This window comes from Podarcis pityusensis (genome assembly GCF_964106645.2).
Source record: "Podarcis pityusensis genome assembly, chromosome: 1".
Taxonomy (NCBI): domain Eukaryota; kingdom Metazoa; phylum Chordata; class Lepidosauria; order Squamata; family Lacertidae; genus Podarcis; species Podarcis pityusensis.
This window is the reverse complement of record NC_138028.1, coordinates 43,192,332-43,212,864: the sequence shown is the minus strand read 5'-3', so window position 1 is coordinate 43,212,864 and position 20,533 is coordinate 43,192,332. Positions and strand designations below refer to the sequence as shown.

The 20,533-nt window shown below is 43.6% G+C and overlaps 1 protein-coding gene across 1 annotated transcript; it reads right to left on the bottom strand.

Moving 5' to 3' along the window:
• Positions 1-1,917: 1,917 nt before the first annotated feature.
• VPS18 (VPS18 core subunit of CORVET and HOPS complexes) lies at positions 1,918-11,563 on the bottom strand. The gene is made up of 5 exons (XM_081022717.1): positions 11,318-11,563; positions 8,329-8,470; positions 7,169-7,260; positions 4,415-6,285; positions 1,918-2,998 (listed from the first exon to the last, which is right to left on the bottom strand). Exons 1-5 carry the CDS (start codon positions 11,406-11,408, stop codon positions 2,270-2,272), a joined length of 2,925 nt encoding a protein of 974 aa, XP_080878843.1. The 5' UTR covers positions 11,409-11,563; the 3' UTR covers positions 1,918-2,269.
• Positions 11,564-20,533: the final 8,970 nt, after the last annotated feature.

Sequence of the window (20,533 nt, the reverse complement as noted above, 5' to 3'; positions counted from 1 at the left end):
GTGCATTTAAAAAATAACAACTGAGGCACATCCTTAGAAGCAGCTTCACCATAGAAACCCTCTAGTTCAGACATAACCTTGCTCATTATTAAAGGTAATTCATAACCAGAACTAAGAGCGAGTGGATCAGTCACAGCCTGGACCCATCGTGTGCTCCCCATTCATGCTGTTTGGTTGCATCTATTAAGGTTTAACTCTGCCCAAAAGAAAGGCGGCAACTGCAGGTGAGGAAATGGAGGCACCACTGAGACAATCAGCTAGATTATCTGCTAAACCTGCCCCCACCCACCTAAACCAGTCAAAGCCCCCAAAAGAAGCACCTGATAAAGGAAAAAGGAGCAAATGATGAGAGACGACTGAAAGGTAGCCAAAGGGAAGAAAGGAGCAAAGGAAAAAGATGAATCTAAGCAAGAAAATGATGCTGAAGTGTCTGACGACAAGCCAAGTTCTGAGTAACAAATTTAGCCCCCTTCATTTCCATCATTTGGTATCCGTACCTCCATACCGTATTGGTAAGAGAGGAATGTTTTTCTCCACTCTTTTATAAATGCAGGTTTTCTTAGAATGAATTTAATTATGGAACATCTTGATTTCAATTACTTGTATCTTAAACCAATGGGAAAACAAACAAAATCATTGTTTTGTGATTGTCACAGTTTGTATGGTACCTGGAAAGAATGAGTGGTGGCTTCCTATTGACTTCTGTCACTATATAATCCCTTTTGTTTCGTAGGTCATACAAGACTTCAAATTTCCACCCTTCGTATGTGCTGAATGGTTTCTTAAAGTAGGGCAGTCTAAAAATGATTATGATAATAACGCCACAAAATAATTGCATCAGACATTCCGATGGTTCTGTGGGTTGCTTTTATAAAGAAGCTGGGATATTTCCAGGAAAAATCATAAGGAACTAGAAACCTTGTATCCCAAATGTAGTTCTATTTTGCCACATTTTACAGAATAATAAAGAATGTAAAAAAAAAGGGGGGGGAGACTAGAACAAAGAGGAAATGTAGTTCCAGTTACATAGTACCTTTGACATGATTTAAACTTTGAGTCCCTTAGCTGGCTTTCCTTGTGACCTAAAGTCTATTCCACATCATTATTACCTTTAAAGAGGGTAATAATGTTGTTCCAACCACACCATTTTTCTATGGTCATTTAAGGATGTGAATCCTGAATTGTCGTGCTCCAGCTTCAGGATGGATTTGCTGATGGCGACATGCGAGTTTCCAATTCTATGTTTTAATATCAGTCCACAAAAATGTGCAGCTAATAGTGTACAGCCGTTAAGACCAGGAATGGCTAGGTGCTGCTATAATGAGGGGCAGTGTGAACATTCAAATGAGATAGTGTAAAAAATAAAAAGGCAACAAAACTAGCATGGAACATCTTAGATCTGCACAAATGCTATCATTTCAGAGTGCCATAGTTTTTTTCCTGCATTCTGTGAACAAAACGAAGAAATCTTACAGAATGTTAACAAGCAGCTACCTGACATAAGCTTTCAGAAAACTAGAAAAAAAGAACAACACAACCTCAAAAGAGAAAAATAAAAACGTAGCATTTTACATGGGATTGCTTTGCCTAAATGTGAAGCTTTTATGCCATATTACAGGCATAGGCAAACTTGGCCCTCCAGGTGTTTTGGGACTACAATTCCCATCATCCCTGACCACTGGTCCTGTTAGCTAGGGATGATGGGAGTTGTAGTCCCAAAACATCTGGAGGGCCGAATTTGCCTATGCCTGCCATATTAAGACAATGGACGTGTGTCCGTAACAGAACTTTATGCACATTTTCTCCTTTTATATTTCTGACACAGAACGCGATCTCAGTCTCACGACCAAGAAAAACAGCAGGAGATGCTCCACATTTGAAAACAATACAAGTGTATCCCCACCACGGCCCAATTCATTATAGAAATATGGGCGTAATCCAGATATGGTAACACAAGCAGTAATGTTTGGTTACCTCTCAGCAAGAAAAACATCCATTTAGAATTCATATTAAGGATGTCTCTGAAGAAGCCTTGTGTAGGCAGCCGTTAAGAGTGCTTTGTAGAGCTTCAATATAATTGCCTTAGTAGCAATGACCATTACTGACACCCCACTTTGCCCCACTAACTTACAGATTGTGAGACTCGCGTAATACTTTTTCAAATCCCCATGGAGCCCACATGCCTAAGGTGCCTGGTGGTTAACTGCCAAGCCTCATGCTCTCTCTGCAGGCAGTTTCATGCTCCAGTGCAGGCAGGAACATGTTGGCCTTACAGCCAGCTCTGCATCTCCTCTTCATACCTCTGTGGATCAATGAAAGGCTTGTCAATGGACCGGATCATCAGCTCTCCACAATACACACATTCAGCTGCCACAATATCATCAATGTCAGCTTTCATCTGCTCACGGCTTAACTGTCCCTTTCCTTGGCTAGAAGTATCGGTGTCCTTAGGCCGGTGGTGGGATTTGGAGGGCTGGCTTGTGGCCGAGAGCTTCTTTTGAAGGTCTTCCAGTTTAGCCTGCTTGTAGGCAGGCAAGTTTGGATAAACTGCCTGCAGAAGGCAATCGTAGTGGAACATGTGCCCACAGAGGAAGAGGTAGAAGGGGCGGTTCAGGAGCGGGAAGTCACATGCCGCACATTTCTCCTGGGGTTCCACAGAGCCATATTTGTTCCTCATTTCCTGAATGTCTTCCCGGATCCTTTTGGCACTCTGTGTGGCTTCCTCCATCTCCGTCTTCAACTCCTCTATGTGCTTGTTGTAGGCCTCTAGAGAGTTGCAGATGGCTTCCTTGAAGTGATCGATGGTGACAAAGTCTGGAAAGAATGGCAGGACATCTTCAATCTTCAGCAGGTTGCAGCTGGAAAGGCAGGCCATGGCCTTCTTGACATCCTTCTCCTCCTGGACGACATGTCGCGCAATCTTCAGCCAAAGCTTCTTCCTCAGCTCCTCATCGTCTTCAGGGAGGTCTGCACAGGACTTTGCCATATCTACATCCACCTGGGAAGAACAAAGCAAAAAGGAAGGAAAGAAAGATAAGGAACTAGTCACCATTTATACCCCTCGCTCCTGTCACTAAATACACGGTTGGTAAAGGAAAGACACTGGTAAGAGGAACCAGACATAGTTACATAAAAATAAAGGTAACAAGAGGAAGATGATGTGTCTTATCTCCCCCAATGAAATCTTGATGTTGTTTTTGGCTGCTGCTTTCAGTGGTCAGGGATCATTTTGAAAACTCCTCTATCCATAGATGAAACAAGACAGAAAAATTCAAAAGGAGTTGCATTTCCCCATGGGACACACTTTTTGCTCTTAACCAACATGGCTGGGGAAACCAAACCAGATGGGCAGGGTATGAATAATATTATTATTATTACTATTATCATTATCATTATCATTATTATTATTATTAACATAGAGAGAATTAATAATGTAGAAGACCATTTGGATGCTCTCCTTACAAAACGGAGGTTACTGGATGCTTTCATTAATTGCCCACGAGAACAATAGTCATATGGCACCTTAAAGAGGAACATGTTGAAGAATTCACATTTCAAATGCTTGTCTGAAAGACAGTGAAGACAGGGTTGGTTCCTGCTGAGCCTCTACTGGCAGGGAGTTTCACAGGACAGGACCTGCCATGCTAAGGGCTCAGTCCCTAATAAAGGCTGACTGAACCTTAGGGACATGGGGAACCACAAGAAGTGCCCCATATACACATGGCCAGGAGAGGGAATTCTAAGCAGTGAAGTCAGAGGGAAATAAAATGGAAGAAGTACAGACAGTGGGTTATATCAAACTCACGTCTCTCCACAGATGAAAGGCTTGGAGTCTTCCACCAGTGGAACACAGATCAAGGTGATCTTTGGCGATTTTGCCCTCCCCGTTACATTACTTCCTGTGCTATTCCAAAGGGTCTCCCAACCCTCTGGAGCAGATTGGAAGTGATGAAGGGCGGAGGGGAAATTTCCAAAGATAGCTTCACTCCCTGTTCCACTGACAGAAGTCTCTGCTGGGATCTAAGAGCCTTCCAACAGTAGATGGACGCCAAGTGTACACAGCCCAGCAGCAATTACGTGAAGGTGACATAGAAGAGCTAAATGAAACCTTGTTGTCTAGAAACAGAATCTCTCAAAATGCCAGGTGTTGGGACAGATAACCATACGCTTCTTGTGAGTTTCCCCCCAAACAACTGCTAGCTGCTGCTGAAAAGAACACCCAACCAAGCCAGCAATGCAATTATTCCCTTAGACAACGCTGTACTAACAGACTCTTGCTTTCCAGACAACGAATATGACAACAGTGTTTCCCAGGTCTTCTGTCTACACCAAAACTTCCACAATCCTTTCAAGCCTTGAAATAAATCTAATGCATTTTCAAGTGCATAAACAAACAGGGTCATTGTTCCCCTACCTGCAAAGCGAGATCCACAGCTTCCTCGTACATCTCCATAACTTTGTACACATGGACACAAGCCCGGTGGTGGCCGTGTTCTGCACAGAGCCGAAGTGCGTACTTCAGGTCATAGTGGATGTTGTCGGCGTAGGTTCCAGCGCGTTCCAGATACGACAACAGCGAGTCAGGGCGACACAGAGCATAGAGCGACAAGAGGTAATTGTGAATGGCCTGCTGAGTTTCCTTCAGTTCACTCACACAGAACTCCATGTATCGAATGGCTTCATTGATCTGTTCGGTGCTCCCACTCTGGCTGTAGTTGACAAGGGCGGGGATGAGGTTCTTGGCATCCAGCTTCTTTCCCATTTCGATCCAAGCATCCACCAGCTTCCTGGGGATGTGCTGGATCAAGACTGGAGAAAACTTGTAGAAGAGCACGTCGTCCCTGATTTTGGACAGGACTTCCAGAGCTTCGTTGTAATTCTCATGTTGGCAGTAATGGGCTATCACCCGTTCGTAGTCGTGCATTATGACGGCAAAGTACACCATGTGTTCCGTGTCGCCGTGGCTCGCCAGCAGCTCATGAATGGTTGCTCGGTTGTTGAACAGGCAGTCTTTGTTTTTGGGGCTGCCCAAGAAGCTGCGGAACTTGTCCCGGGTCTTCTCGTAGAGGTCCCGTTTGGATGCGTCTGCTTCCAGGACTCCTAGGCGGTTTAAGTACAGCTCCGTCAGCCACGTGGTCAGCAGGGTTGTCTGAGTCTTTTCCGAAGGCTTCAAGCTAGCCAGTTTCTTAATCAGAAACTCCATCAGCGCCTCTTCCTGCTTGGCTTCGATAAATTTAAGCGCAATCTCCTCAAAGTAATTTTGAGTCAATGCGTAACACTTTGCACTATCCAGGTATCTCTTGTTCTGGAAGCAATATTCCGCCTCCTTGGCCAGCACGATATCCAAGCACTCGGGGCGGTCCTTGCAGTACTCTTTAGCCAGATCAAACTTGTTGATGTTCGTATACATCTTCCACACGTCACGGGACTCTCGCTGCACATTGTATCGAAACACGGCCTTTTCTGTGTGGATCCAGATTTGCCCAAACGCGGGGTCTTTGATCATACGCTTCAGCGAGCCAAACTTTTCCAAGAACACATCCTGGAAGACAACTTGCCCATTCAGGGTACACACAGCCTTCACTCTGTCGGGAAACAGCAGCAGAAAATGAAACTGCGTGAGCACTATATTCATGGGCTTGTTGGCTACCGCATCTATATCAGATGGATATTCCCAGACCTGCTCATCGCTAAGAATAGAGTCGGGACGTCCGTAGTCCAGCGATCCGTACAGGACACCGTTGCCCATCATCCAAGCAAAAGCACTGGGGGTGGAGCGAAGCTTTGGAGTATAAAATGCAATTTCGCTGTAGCCAAGGCTAGCTGGAAACTCGCGGAAGCCGGGCAGGTGATCTGCGGGCATGCTAAATATTGCTCCAAAGGCTTGCTGTTCAGATCCCTCTGGAATCTTGCCCACAAACTGGAAAAGCCTCTTGCGAGTAGTAGCAATGATAAAGCACTTCCCATCAATTCCTCGTTCTATCTCGAGGCAGCAGACTGGGGCAGGTCCTGCCTCCTCTTCTAGGTTATAGATCTGGCGGAAATACTGGTCAGGGTTAGTGCCGAAGAGACTGCCTTCACTGACCGAGACCTCAGCCTCGTATATCTGGCCTTGGGATGTTCCCACCAAAATGGGGCCCGTGTTCATCTCCGAGCCAAGGAACTTGTTCCAGCCCACACTTTCAATCAAATGACCTTTCCAGCGTGACAGGATCCGCACCTTCTGAGCACTTCGGTTCAAATAGAGACACTCACTGGTGTTCAGGGCAATGATAAGGTGAGAACCTGTAGTAAAAAAGGGGCACAGCAACAAAGATGAAAACAGAGGATCATAGCAAAATTCCTCTCCTTAGACACATCTTCTGATGCCTAAAGTTTTCAGAAGGTTCTAGAAATAAATTTGACAAGCACAAAATATTCATCTCCCCTCCTCCACATCATATTTGTCATATCATTAAATACCTAGCATAACAGTATAACATATCACTTCATACACATTTAGACAGGAAGGCCATTAAAAATCCTGATTATTCTTCAGGAATCTCCTACTTGCCTTCATTGTTTCTATCCAAATGAGAACACTCATAATTATGCATAAATGTGACTTAGAATTTGGCTTCTTTTGGTGTCAGTAGATGTCAAATTTGCTACAAATTTGAATATTTTTTAAAACCCTTATTAAGATATCAGCTAACACATTACCTTATTTCAGTTAACAGAAACATTCCAAGCTTCACTCAAAGATCAGTTTATCTTGAGAAGACAGAAAGCATACAAGCTGCAGTGCTCCTGTGATAAATCTTAAGATAACGACTTTTGGACATCCAAGTCTGAATATCATCACTGTGCTATGACCACATTTAATTGGCAAAAAATGTACTGAAGGAATACCCTTACAGGATGGTCTGACCAAAACTATAGGTAAAAGAAGAAAGAATAACAGAGGCTACTGCAAATGTGTGTTTTCACATGAATGTGCACTTTACAAAAAATTCCTTAAGGGAGAAAAATATATTTTGTTAATACTGTATATGGAGTGAACTAGGGATGGCTTTTCTAGACAGAAACATTCATATTGCATGCAAAAAACAAACGAACTCCGTAACATAATGTTTGTGGCATTTACTGAAGATGCCAGAGCACTTTGCAGCTCCTCTTCTTGCCTCACCTGTGTGGTCCAAAAAGAGCTTGTGAACTCTGGCTTCATCCTTTCGTCCCAGCTCTACCTGGTTAGGCTCATCTGCCTTGGCCAGGTCAAGCCTACATAAAAGGGGAAAGAAAGCAAATGGTTGAAAATTAGGGGGCGGGATTGGGTGGGACTAGCAGAAACTTTGCTGCTTGGCAGAATTATCATTCAGGCTGGGATTTGGGACTGGAACAGCCTCAGTTGCCATGACTGATGTTCTGTTCCTGATGTCCTCATCTAGATGTTAATTATGCTGGAACTCTCAACAGCTTTTAATATCAACAACCATGGTATATTATGAGACTGCCTCTGTGAGATGGGAGCATTGCGCTATTGTGGTTCTCTTCCTACCTACAGCATTAGTTCCAGATGGGTAACTTCTGCTCTGTCCTGTTGCCATTACTCTGTGAGGTACTGCAGGGTTCTGTGCTGTCCTTCATGCTGTCTAACATCTATATAAAGTTGCTGGGAAAGGTCAGCAAATATTTGGGAGTTAGGCGTCATTGGTATGCTGACAACACTCAGATCTTTTTCTCCAAGTCACTTGAGTCAGGTGAAGGGGCTGGGCCACTGTCTGGTCAACATAATGGGCTCAATGAGGGCCAGTTAAATAAAACTGAATCCCAGTAAGTCACAGATTGTGTAAAGTAGTGGGTCCAGACCCTGAGGTTGTCATATGAGGACCTTTGCCATGTGCCTCCATGGTGACAAGAAAAAGGACCTTCACAGTTATGGACCCTATTTTGTGGAATGTGGAAAGTCCACCAAATACAGACATTCACATCATTTTGGCACTAGATAAAGACTCTCCTCTTCAACCAGACATCTGACTGTTAACATCCTTAGGTTTTGCTGGACATTTAAGGGATTTACTTTGTGCCGATTATGATACATGTATTTTCCTTGGGGATGTGTGGGTCGCTTTTAGAATTGTACTGACACAGTTGTGGGTTGACTTTATCTCTGCTCTCAATTCATGTACATTTTTATAGTTTGTAATTTTATGTTGGGATTATTTTTTTAGTAGAAAGCGTCTAATAAATTGATTAATAATAGGAGGGAGGAATTCAGCATCATGTTCTTCTTTCATCCTTCCCACACCCTATGAAATTTCAAACAGGATAACAAAAGACTTTACATACCTAAAAATGATGTCTTTCCCAAGACTCATACACAGCTGGTTTGAAGAGACAACCAGGCTATTAATCTTTTCAGGGGGGTTGAAATCAATCCGCTGTTTGTTAAAAATTGGGGTCTCTTTTTCTAGGCGAGCATTCACATACCCTTAAAAAAGAAGGAAACAGTTAGGTTTTAAAAAATTGAAATCAAACTGCAGCACAATCTTGTGTATAAACCCTCAACTGCCATGCACTTACTAGACATGGAAAAGTGATCCAATTACATACACTGCATTTATTGAAAACAGTTAACTGTCCTTTGTGCCAAATAAAATAAAAAGAAACATTAATTTATTCCTGTTGAGGCATGGGCAGAGTGCCCACCCTCATGCCAACAGAGTGTGCCAAAAGAACAGAAAAACACCAAAGAGCTCTAGGAAGAGTCGGTTGCTTTATATAAGCCATGAATAAACCAGAAAAGAATGACCAGCACACAAGTAATAATGCAAGCAAGTTTGCAAAATGTATGCACTGCAAATAAAATTCAACATCATGCGAGGGGTGCTTCTAGGACTATGGTGAAACTGTGAAGCTCCCTTGATATTTTTACAGCTGGGTGCTGCATGTTATTTAAGTAATCTTGATATATTTATTGTATTGGAATGTGGTTGTTTGATATGTTATTTTAATTGCTTTTTTTGCTATGTTATGAAATGGTTGCTTTGTTAATATGAAATTGTTTTTGTAGTGTGTGTTTGAAATGCATCCATTTATTTGTTGTAAGCCACTTTGAGCATGGTTGGGGTTTTTTTGGCAAAGTGGCATACAAGTAAAATGAATGAGTGAATAAAAAAATGCATGCAAAAGCAGACTGTGGAGTAGGTTAAACAAAGACTATTATAAGAATCTCAGTGTTAAAAGATATTAATCTGGAAATATTGAGAATAAAGATACAACTTGTTTCCAAGCAGACATGCACAGCATTGTGCTGTAACATTATAATCTCTCATTCAATCTACAGCTACCATACATAAAAGATGATGACTCAAAGTGGAAAGGAATCTAATGTGCTTTCCAAAATATATATCCCTTTCCTTTTGGTTCACTTTCCATTTTAAAAGTATTCCGTTAAATGCAGGAAGTTACAACACACACGCTAATGACAGCTGCAAACAATTTCACTGAACACACTTAACCACATTTGTTAGGGCTTTCATCTCACTAGTGACCGCAAACGTTAGTTGACAGTAAATCGCACTGGCCAGTACAGAAAGATGCAGAATCTTCATTCATACAAATATTCAAGGATGTTATTTTACTACACAGATACACAGCCTTCTGTTTGGGAAACTTAAAAATGTGTAGTTTCAAGAACTTTTGAAACCTTCCCAAGATAAATATGTCTCTTTTCAAGATCAAGGAGAAAAGCATAGTTTTCCACTGAACTGGAAAATAGTGTGACATCCTCATAGAACAACACATAAATGGAGCCATTTTTTATCATCCACAAACAGATAGTATCAGAGCTTTTGGACCACATCTGTCCTTCAAAGACACCCATTTTTCCTAGGCTCACATTCATTGCAAGTCTGCAGAACAGTAGAAACCCCTTTAAACAAGATCTGCTAACAAGATCTGCCCATATCACCTCAGGGTGGATGACAAAAATGGGATGAGCAGTTGTGGGTCCCTTCCCAAGTTAATTAATATCAGATTCACTGGAAGCAAATGTAGGGGTGGAGAACCCTGATGCCAAAGGAATTTATATAAGCGGCAATACAAGCCTGGGAAAATGTTCACAAGTAACATGTACTTGGAAGAACTGACATGGACTAAAGCAAATGTTCCAGATCATCCGGCTTCATTCTTTGCAACATTGACCTATGCTGTTCCACTTGCCTCAGTTCTTCCCAAGGAGTTCCTTACTATATTCTGGAATGGGAAAGTTCCATTAGCACTGAACTGAAACACAGAAAGGCACTATGGCAGCTGTCTTCCATATTTTGACCCTGCTTTAAGGTTACCCTCAAATCACAACCTGTGTTAAAATAGGACGGCATCTAGATAACCGCAGATTCTGTTTGCTTTTCATTCAAATGGGAGTGACACGAAAAATAAAGTGTATGACAGAGTATAACAAGAGGTCAGCTGTGGGCTCCTTTTTTCAACTATCATTTCTGTTCTGTTGAGACTATCTGTAGCATCTGAAGGACCATCTCTTCCCCCACAGATCTACCTGTGGGTTGCAACCAGCACAGAAGACTGTTGTACATCCTAGCACACAGTGACACAGGACTGAATTTCTACTCCAGTAGCATCTTCTAGACTATGAAATTCCAGATATAAACAACTTCAAATGCCTTCTGACAGCAAGAGTAGGCCGTTCATGGTACTGCTTAGTGATTACTTCTGCTGCTTCATTTTTGTGTGGTGGCACACAAACATGGTTATTTCAAAGTTCTAATCATGTTTTAGATTTGCCCTAAACCTCTCTGACACCCCTCCTCAGGTAGGAGAGTGGGATCTAAACATTTTGAAGAGATAAATCGCCTCCGTTGTGAACTGAGAAAGAAGCAGAAGCAGTGGGGTTTTGATCTGAGAGTAACAAACAGGAGGGAAGACAACAAAACGTTTTGCCACACCGGCGAGGGATCCAGAAGAATTAGAATTCTGATCGCTCAACAGAGCCTATGGCTGCTTACTCGGGAAAGAGCGGCCTTAAAAGCGAAGGGCGCATGGGTGGATCCAGTATTTTTGTTGGTTGTTGTTGTTTTTTTGCAGGCCTTTTGTTGGGGAGGGGGGAGGCAGAACCACAGTTTGCTATGCATTTTTATTTATTTTTGAGGAGAAGGCAGCTGCCCCTCCCTTGGCTACGCCCATGGAAGGGGGCATGGGGAAAATGTGCATTCAACTCCTAGCAGAGAGGAGGAGGCAGAAAGAGCCGAAATACACGCTGCTTGAAAGAAGAGACTCAAGTGCACTAATGAATGGATTCTGCTTCCCGTCCTCCTACCCGTGTGCGGGATGCCCAGGCTGGCGCGGTTCTGCTGCGAGGAAGCCGAGTGCGAAAGCGAGTCCACGTACTGGTCCAGAATGGAAGCCATGGCTGCTCCGGCCCAGCCTGCCCGGAGAGCTCTTCCAAGCCGCCGCCGCCGCCGCCGCGCAGCACCTCCTTGGCTCCGGCCCCCAGAGATCGCCAAGAGGCTCGGCTCGGCCCTCTCCCTCCCTCTCTCTCCCACCACCGCCTCCTCCTGCTCCGATCAGCTGACGAGACCCACGAGCGCAGGCTGCGCTTCCTGTTTCCGGGTCGAAATCCCGACCATAGAGAAGGGAGCGCAGGCAAGAGAGTTCAGTGGGCAGCTTCTCTTGCGTCGCCCGACTCTCTAGGCACAGGAGGGGAGGGCTTAGGACAGTTGGGTGTTTTTTGAAAGAGTAATAAATTCAGAAAAATATGAAATGTTCTCCCTATGCATGAGGGCCTGAGTTAGACGCGGAGTGAACGTTTAGCTTTACTACTATTATTATTATTATCAATTAAATTTCTGTACTACCCTTCATCACAGGGTAGTTTTGCAATATAAAAAACATAACAAGGGCTGGCAGGAGGTTATTAAATCGCGGTAATGTGTTTCTAGGCGCACAAACTTGGACCTTTTGGCAATCGTTCGGTGGATTTTTAAAATGTATTTATTTAAACACACACACAAATATATATATATATATATATATATATCAATCACTTAACTACAATAGTCTCTTGTGTGGTTTACAAAGATGCAGTACAAAAAATAAAAATCAGTTAAACTGTGCAATCGAATTTGAAAAGTTCTGCAATACTGAACACAGCACTTGGTTGATGCAAGCTGTGCATCAAAGCCACAGGGACTGCTAACAGTGGCTCCCTGAAGACTTCAGTGATCAGGCATGAATACAAGGGAGTGGACGTCCTTGAAGTATGCTGGAGCCAAATTGTTAAGCGCCTTGTAAATGCATACAAGAACCTTGAACTGGTAGTGTGTGGGCAGTCAGTGCAGACCCCTGAGCTCTGGAGTAATGTGCTGGTGTTTGTCTGCAGTGTTTTCCATCATCTGGAGACTCTGGATCAGGCCCAAGTGTAGCCCCACATAGAGCACATTGCCGTAATTGAATCTTGAGGTTACCAATGCATGACCACCCCTCTCAAAGAATAGCTATTGTTGATGTACCAGATGTTGCTGGTACTGTAATAGGCACTCCTAACCCCCGAGGCCACCTGAGTTTCAAGGGACAAAGATGGATCCAGGAGCACCCTCAGACTCCAAGCCTGTACTTGAGGGAGTGCACCCCACCCAGAACAGGGAGCTAGCCAATTTCCCAGACATAGGAACTACCAACCTACAGTGCTTCCATCTTTCTAGGGTATTGGCGCTCATCCAGTCCACCATAAATGTCTACTCAGAGACAAGCCCTGCTGAGCTCAGCTGAACTTGTTTCAATCCTATATCCACTTACCTGGGACTAAACTTTAGTTAAATCAATTCATTGAAATGAATTCATTGAATTTCTGGATACATATGTAGGATTATGTTGTTTACATTGGTAGAAGGAGCTAGGGAACATCCTTCTGGTTTCTTTTTAAAACTTTTTATCAAATAAGAAGGCCCAGTACTAAACTCCTTTTAAAAGCCTATTTGTAACATTATTTTTTTCCCATGGACTGAAATTAGCCGCTGGGGAAAGTCGGTACTTGAAAGCCCAGCTGGCTCCAGTGCTCCCAAGAGGGGCTTGAGAACAAGACAAGTAAGCTGGTACTAAGCGCCTGAGGGGAGAAAGAAGCAGCTCTTTCCACAGGGTGATTAAAATGCTTTACTGTATCTTCTTTCATACTCACAGAGCACAGCGTATGAACAGCTTTGTCTGTGGCACATCTGTAGATGAATAATATGTTCAGCATCACTCTGAGCTGGACGAAGACATTTTGCTGCCTGAGACAGTGCAGCAGCTGCCCCACCCCTCCAGTTTTGACTCCTGATATCCCACAAGTGTGGCTTCCCCTTCCCTGGCAGTAGGGGGGGAAATGCTAACAATTTGCTGCTCCAAAATCAGTTGCCTCACTGTCAGCCAGTGCTTCAAAGGGAGGTGCTGTGGGTGAGGAAATCAACTGATCTGGATGGAGTGATCTGGTGTTGGACCCACACACCCATCCAAAGCACCAAATTGTTGGCTGGGGATCCTTCTGGAATTGGAGCTGCCTGGAAGCCCACATGGGGGCAGATAAGAGTGCTTTCCCCCCAACTTCAGTTAGCGTGACAGCTACAATCCTATCTTGGGAAAACAGACCTAGCCTCAGTCATGGATGTGGTAGCTGCATCCATGCTGGCCTACTGTAATGCACTCTTAGTGGGGCGGACTTTGAAGACTACTCAGCAACATCAGCTCATACAAAATAGGGCTGCTTGAGCCCTTCTTGGGGCGAGACGGTTCAACCACACCACACAGCTCCTATATCAGTTGCACTAGTTGCCAGTGTGTTTCCAGGGCCAATTCAAAGTGCTGGTTCTGACATTTAAGTCCATAAATAGTTTGAGTCCAGATTATTAAAATGGACTTTGGAAGCCTAACTTGTGTGTCAACCTTTAAGATCAATTTAGACCTGTGGCTACTAGAGGTAGGGTCTTCTCAGTGGTGGTGCTGTCAGTTTGTATTTCTTAGTGAGAAAGTCTTGATCTGATGTGTAGAGATCTTTCCTCTTCTAATTAATTCAAGAGGGTTCTGGAAGCTTCTCTGTGTGAAAGAAACAAGTAGAAGGTTCATGATGTTTGGGTTATTCCTTCAGAGAAGCTGAGTGCAGCTGATTGGTTCTGCCTTCTTTTCAGTCACGTTGACCATAAAAGTAAGGCCAGAAGGAGGCTGGGTTTCACATTCTCTTTCTAGCTTTTTCCTTCTGGTGTGGTGTTCTGTACATAGTATGCTTAGTGTTAAGGTTTAGACTTATTATAAGTTATTGTAAGTTTCAGTTAAGTCTGCTGCAACTGGACTTCTTATGGACAGTGCCAATCCTGAACGTATTGGATTTGTGACCATTATGCTCACTTGCCTTCAGTAGCAGTACAGCTCTGCTGGATGAAGTACTGTACAATTGCCTCTGGTCTATTTTTTGGAATCCTGCAACATGTTTAAGTTTTTACTCTGCTAACTATACATCAGAGTTCTACTGTGGATCAATATTGAGTAGAATTCCATGACAGGTGCCCACTTTATGGAATTTCCTTCCAATAAATATGGCTGCCTCCTTCATTTTCAGGTTTTTGGGGAAGTTTTTAAAAGTCCTGTTTTCCCTGGCTTTTAGTTGAAGGTTTTCTGTATATGCCACTGGAAGACATTTATGGCATTTTAAAATGTATTATGCACAGTGTTGGTCATTTTTATTCATTGTTGTATGATATTTCGTGTATTGTCCTGTTCTTACATATGTTGTACTCCACCCTGATTTACTTCTTGATCAAAGGTAGCACAAAACATTTTAAATAAATAAATGTTGTCGCTCATAGCTGGGCTGATAAAATGTTATAAACTTAAGCTTGTTGCAGATCACATAATATTGTTTCCACCTCAAAGAGCTACCAAGGATTAAGGCTGCAATGCACTTATCTGGGATTAATCATTGTTTAAGGTAGTGGGGCACATTTCTGAGGAGACATGCATAAGAAGTCTTCGTTCCTCTGATGAAATGGGCTTGTGTAGTCTTAGAAGCAAGTCCCACTGTGTTAAATGGGGTTTACATTTTTGTGAATGTCACTGGATTCAGCGTAGCTGGTTTTGTCCACTAGGTGGCAACAAAGATTTATATTTTAAAAGACACATCTGAAAAGTATCAAGCAAAAAAAGACAACTCAAACAAATACCTGTTTGGTGGGTAAATGCTGGCCTACATCTGAATCAAGCCAAGGCAATCAGACTAATATGTGTTGTTGTTTTTTCCGGAGCATTAAAAAAACACACCCTGTTGCTTTAATTCAATAAGCAACTTGTAAAGATCTAAGTAGCCAATATTTTGAGAACGCTGAAGAGTGATGTAGAGGTTATTCCTTCTACACATTTCAAGTGTAATTCTGTTCAGTGTTGCTTTATTTGCATAGCAGGCAATCTAAATAATGACAGAATATAAGAGCAGGCTATACACCAAGGATCTTTATAAAGCCTCAAAGTTTGAATCCATTGCACGCCCTTTGCAGGGGGAGGAATCCCTGCCCATGAGCCCACCTGGAGGATTGATTTTGTTGGTGAGCACAAGAGATAGGGTCTTTTTTGTGGTGGTCCCCAGATTGTGGAATTTACATAGGACCTCAAGGCCGCAGACTTCTTAAAATAAATAAATAAATAAATGGCATTCACATTCTCTAGTTAAAAGTGTGACAATGGGCTTTGGGAATAGTAACCGACCTTGGATCAGCCAGCAAATTGGCAAATATTCCCTTTAACAGAACCACAACAGCATCCATTTTGTTAACAGTCATAACTCTAGCATAGAGTTTTTACAAAGTTTCACGCTATTTACTGTTCCGTACAGTGGGTCGTTACATTTTAATCTTGGGCCTTTCTCATCATGTCCATCAAGATCATATTTTAAGCAGCGATGCTGCAAATTTATTTCACTGTCGAAATTAGGGAGTTGGCTTTCCCCCGACTGGACTGAGATGAGCTGTCAAAAGTGACGCTTGGTGAATCAGCTTTAGCTGGCTCTCTCACTAATTAGATAATAATTAAGCAGGTGATTGGCAAGGCAGGTGTACAGCTCATCTCCAGAAAGATCTATCTTGGTTTCACCAGATCCCTTTTACTTTACTGCCTCTATAGTCACATCTGCAGGGATCCTGATCTTTCTCCACACACCTTTCATTCTTTATCAGTGTGTGGGACACAGGATGCAAGCTATGTTCCCTAATTTGGAAGTTAGTTCCATTGGGTTGGATCCAAACTAGCTTTCAGTGGGAACGAAGTGCAGCTAACTTAGTCTGGATCCAAACCACTGATTCCAAGTAAGCTGGCTTCTACTTCAAGCATAGGGTGTGGCAGAGCAAACCATTTAAGGAGCTGTGACTCTTCAGGAGCCACACACTGATTCTGAAGCATGTCAACACTTCTGTTGACTTCAGCCAGATCACTTTGAGACCCACCATTCACTGAGAACTTAGGGAATGGAGCCTTGTTCCAGTGTCTGTCTGTCTGACAGGTTAGGCTAGCTGGGACCTGTGCTAAGATATCCTCAATTGCAGCACTAAGTTTCAGTCTCCAAGGAGGCCTACTTGAAGACCATCTTTATATTATTCCTTTGTGTGTCAAATGAAAAACAAATTTAATTTGAAGTAGGAGATACAATGTATCGTGGTGGCAGCTGTGGCTTTTGTATTGGATGGTTGAGGTAAAGCATTTTTAAAAAACACAACCACCACCTAAACACACAATTAATTATCCAGTAGAAAGGTCAGTCAGGGGGGCCTTGTCTGCAGGCCCACCATCAAGGTCTTTTCAGTGGTGGCCCCATATCTCTAGAGCTCCTTCCCAAAGGAGGTACATCTGGCTCCTTCCTCTCACAAAGCTACAATTCCTAGACTTCCCTCTAAAGAGGGATTGATTGTTAAACCACTCTGGTAATTGTAGCTCTGTGAGGGGAATATGAGCAAACAACTCTTCAGTTTCCTGAAGTCTTTGAGGGAAACCATGACGGTTTAAAGTGGTATCATAACACTTTAAATGTACGGTGTAAATGTGGCCTGGACCTGCCTGCCTTCCCCTCCTCTCACACACAGTGTGGCAATCTCTTTCCCTGAAACAAGAATAACAAGCAGCTTGGAATCCTTACCCCCCAGATGCCCCTCTGAGTGATGTCGCAAGACATAGTGGGGACAAGGGCAGCCCTCAGGCTCAGCTGAAGCCAGTTCTCATTTGCCTTCCATTTCCCCACAACTGACTTCATTATATCCACCTCCATTCTTTACCAGTACACTCTGCAAGGTCAATTCAACAGGGCAGCATCGTTCTGCTTAACAAGCAATAAACCTTTATGTCTTATCAAGGATTTATGTTTATGCTGAACAGTGGGGAAATTCCCCGTTATGACTGCAAGCTTCTTCCTTTGGTTTATCTTCCTTGCAGACCTTGTAAGTAACTCAGCACAAGACACTTTCCTGCTCCTCCTTCCCTTTAGTTTGTGTGCCTCCAGAGTCGCAAAAGCCACAAACATTCTCTTCCCATGCATTTTGTAGCTGTTTGGCTCCAGTGTTCCTCAAACAATACCTTTTCTCGGGTTCCATATATATGTATGTGGGGCCAGTGTGGTGTTGTGGTTTGAGAACTGAACTAGGACTCAGGAAAGCAGGGTTCAAATTCCCACTTAGCCATGAAGCTCACTGGGTGACGCTGGGCCAGTCACAATTTCTCAGCCTAACCCACCTCACAGGGTTGTTGTGAAGATAACATAGGGAAGAACAATGTGCACCATCTTGAGCTCCTTGGAGGAAAGGTGGGATAGAAATGTCATAGTTAACTAAATAACTATGTTCACAATCTGCAAGCAGAGGAGACTGCTTCATGCATCTGACAAAATCCATGAAAGCTTATGCCACCATTAGATTGGTCACACCAGTTAGCCTCCACAGTTGCTGTGGAATTAACTAGAAGAGGGTTTTTTAATTGCTACCTTAAATATGTCTTTACTGCTATTGATCAAAAGATTCCAATATGTGTACAAAACTGTGAATAAAAGTCTGAATAAAATGTTTTAAAGCCCAGTCCTGTGCAAAGCCCAGTCCTGTGCAGAAGGAAATTCCACAGAATTCAGTGGGACTTGCAAAGGTGCACAGGAGGATCAAAGTCTTAGGTCACAACCACACCATGCACTAAAAGTGCATTGAAAGCACATGGCTTCACCCAAAAAATACTGGGAACTGTAGTTTTCGCCCTCACAGAGCTACAATACCTACGCCACATGGGTGTAGCCGGGGGGGGGCAGGGGGCAACTGCCCTCCCAGGTCAAGTAAAACAATAGAAATACTTAACTAACTGACCGATCACATCAGTTTTGCCCCTCCAAAAAAGTCCTCCCCCCCCAACAAAAATCATGGCTACACTCATGCTGCACCCCCCCCAACAAACTACTGCTCCCAGGATTCTAGGAACTGTAGTTTTCGCCCTCAAAGAGCTACAGTACCTAGGACCCTTAACAAATCACAATTCCAAAGGTTCTTTGTAGGAAGTCATTTGCTTTAAATGTGTGGCATGGATGTGACCTTAGTTTCCAAAGCTATCAGCTGTGCACCTTTCCTGAGCGAGGATATGCTCTGGTTGTAAAAACAAAACTCTTAGCCGAAGTCAGGTCCCATTGTTTGAAAAGCTTTTTACTTTTTTTTTAGTTGAAGTGAAACTGCACCTGTAATTTTTAGATGCTGGGAGCCAGATAACGCCTGAGAAAGAAACCTGTGGGAGCAGGGTTGTTTGTTTCTAACAAATTAATTGCTCAGATTAAAGATCATTGAGACACTGCACAATTCCCACAGAGGTGAAGAAGTCATTCTAGGCAATCGTTGTCAGAAACATATAACTAAGGCAGAAAGCAGGAGTCTGCCAGCAAAATGAAGAGTGATTATTTCAAGAGGTACGTGAGTGAAGACTCAAGCAGCCACTCTCAGGCAGCTGGCCAGAAGTCACGGAGTGATGCAGGAAGCTGGGTTGTGCCAATGGTGGCAAGAAGGGCTCAATGCTGCAGAAGTGGCTAAATCAGAAATGGCCAATATGGAGTTCTCGGACTGACCAATGGCTGGGCTGACTGGGGCTGACGGGAGGTGGAGTCCAGCAACATTGGGAGGGATATCCCTGGGGCAAATGTATAGCAGGGCCAGCAGGGCCTGGCATCCTTGAGCACTGATGATACCTGCCCCGGGGACCAACTTATAGTCATCGTTTTTTTCCTGGCTGGCACTCTAAGCCGCTCCAAGTGGCTGGGTCTAGACACCCTTTTAAATTAACAGGGTAGCTCAACCCAGCCACCCTACAGGCCTCTTGAGTGTTGCCAACCACAGTCAGATAAGCCTACCGTGGCCCAGATGACAGATCAGTGGTGACAACAGAGGAGACTCTGTCCAGTCTGGAGCTGGCTCTGCTTCTAGGGAAAGTTTAGTTCCAAACGACAATATTAATATGATCTGTGAGAACAGGATGCTACACTAGATGAGCCATTGGGCTGATCCAGCAGGCTCCATTTATGTTCCTATAGCTCCCTCCCTCTTGCAGGGGATGTGGATCAGGCATTGTTGCTAGCCATCTGGGTGGTATCTCCTTGCTGGCAAGATGGCTTAGTACATTTGCAGTATAAACAGGTGGGGAACCCAGAGCTGGACTGAATGGACTGGATAGCTCAGTTGGTTAGAGAATGGTGCTGACAATGCCACAGTTGCAGGTTCGATCCCCATCACTACTTTCCTATAGAAGTAAGAGGCCTAAGAATTTTATTCTTAGTTATTCGAGTTAGCAGCTGCATTGCTGAGTGGGTTGAACTAGATAATACTTAGGGTCCCTTCCAACTCTGCAATTCTATGATTCTATGTATTGCCTGGTATGGATTAGCTGCGTCTTGCATGGATTCCATGCCAATAAGCCCTGAGCTTGGAGGAAGAGGATGTGCTAAGAGGTAGCATGCACAGATCAAATTTTGTTGCAATATCCTTAGTGAAAGCTACCACAACCATTGTTCTGAAGAAGGGTGAGGGGTGAGGGTGAGAATTAGCTTTCTCAAGGAGCACTACGGGATGGGTGTGTTCATCTCTCACTTTCCTAATCCTTGCCTGCCAAGTTCATTGCAATGACTGCATTTGCTGCACCAGTGATTGTGTCACTGGGACCGCTAATGTCAACACACAGGAATAAGTCACTTACAGCCTGTGCACTCAGAGGTAATAGAGTTCAGTGGGACTTACTCCCAAATATGTATAATATTAAAGCTTCAGAGCTCTATTTTTAAATCCATTGTCTTTCAGTAACATGCTGCCTCTTCCACTAATGATGATGCTGGTTTTTATGAATGCAGCTTGTCACAGGGCTCCCAGCAACAAATGCAAGAGGAAGAGACCACCTGGGTTTCCTCCAGGAAAATATGCATGAAATGAGCCCAAGATTTCACCTCTTCCAGAAAGTCAGACCTGTTTGCTTGCCATGCTGCCTTTGCAGGATATAGGAGAGCTCACAGCTCCCCTTA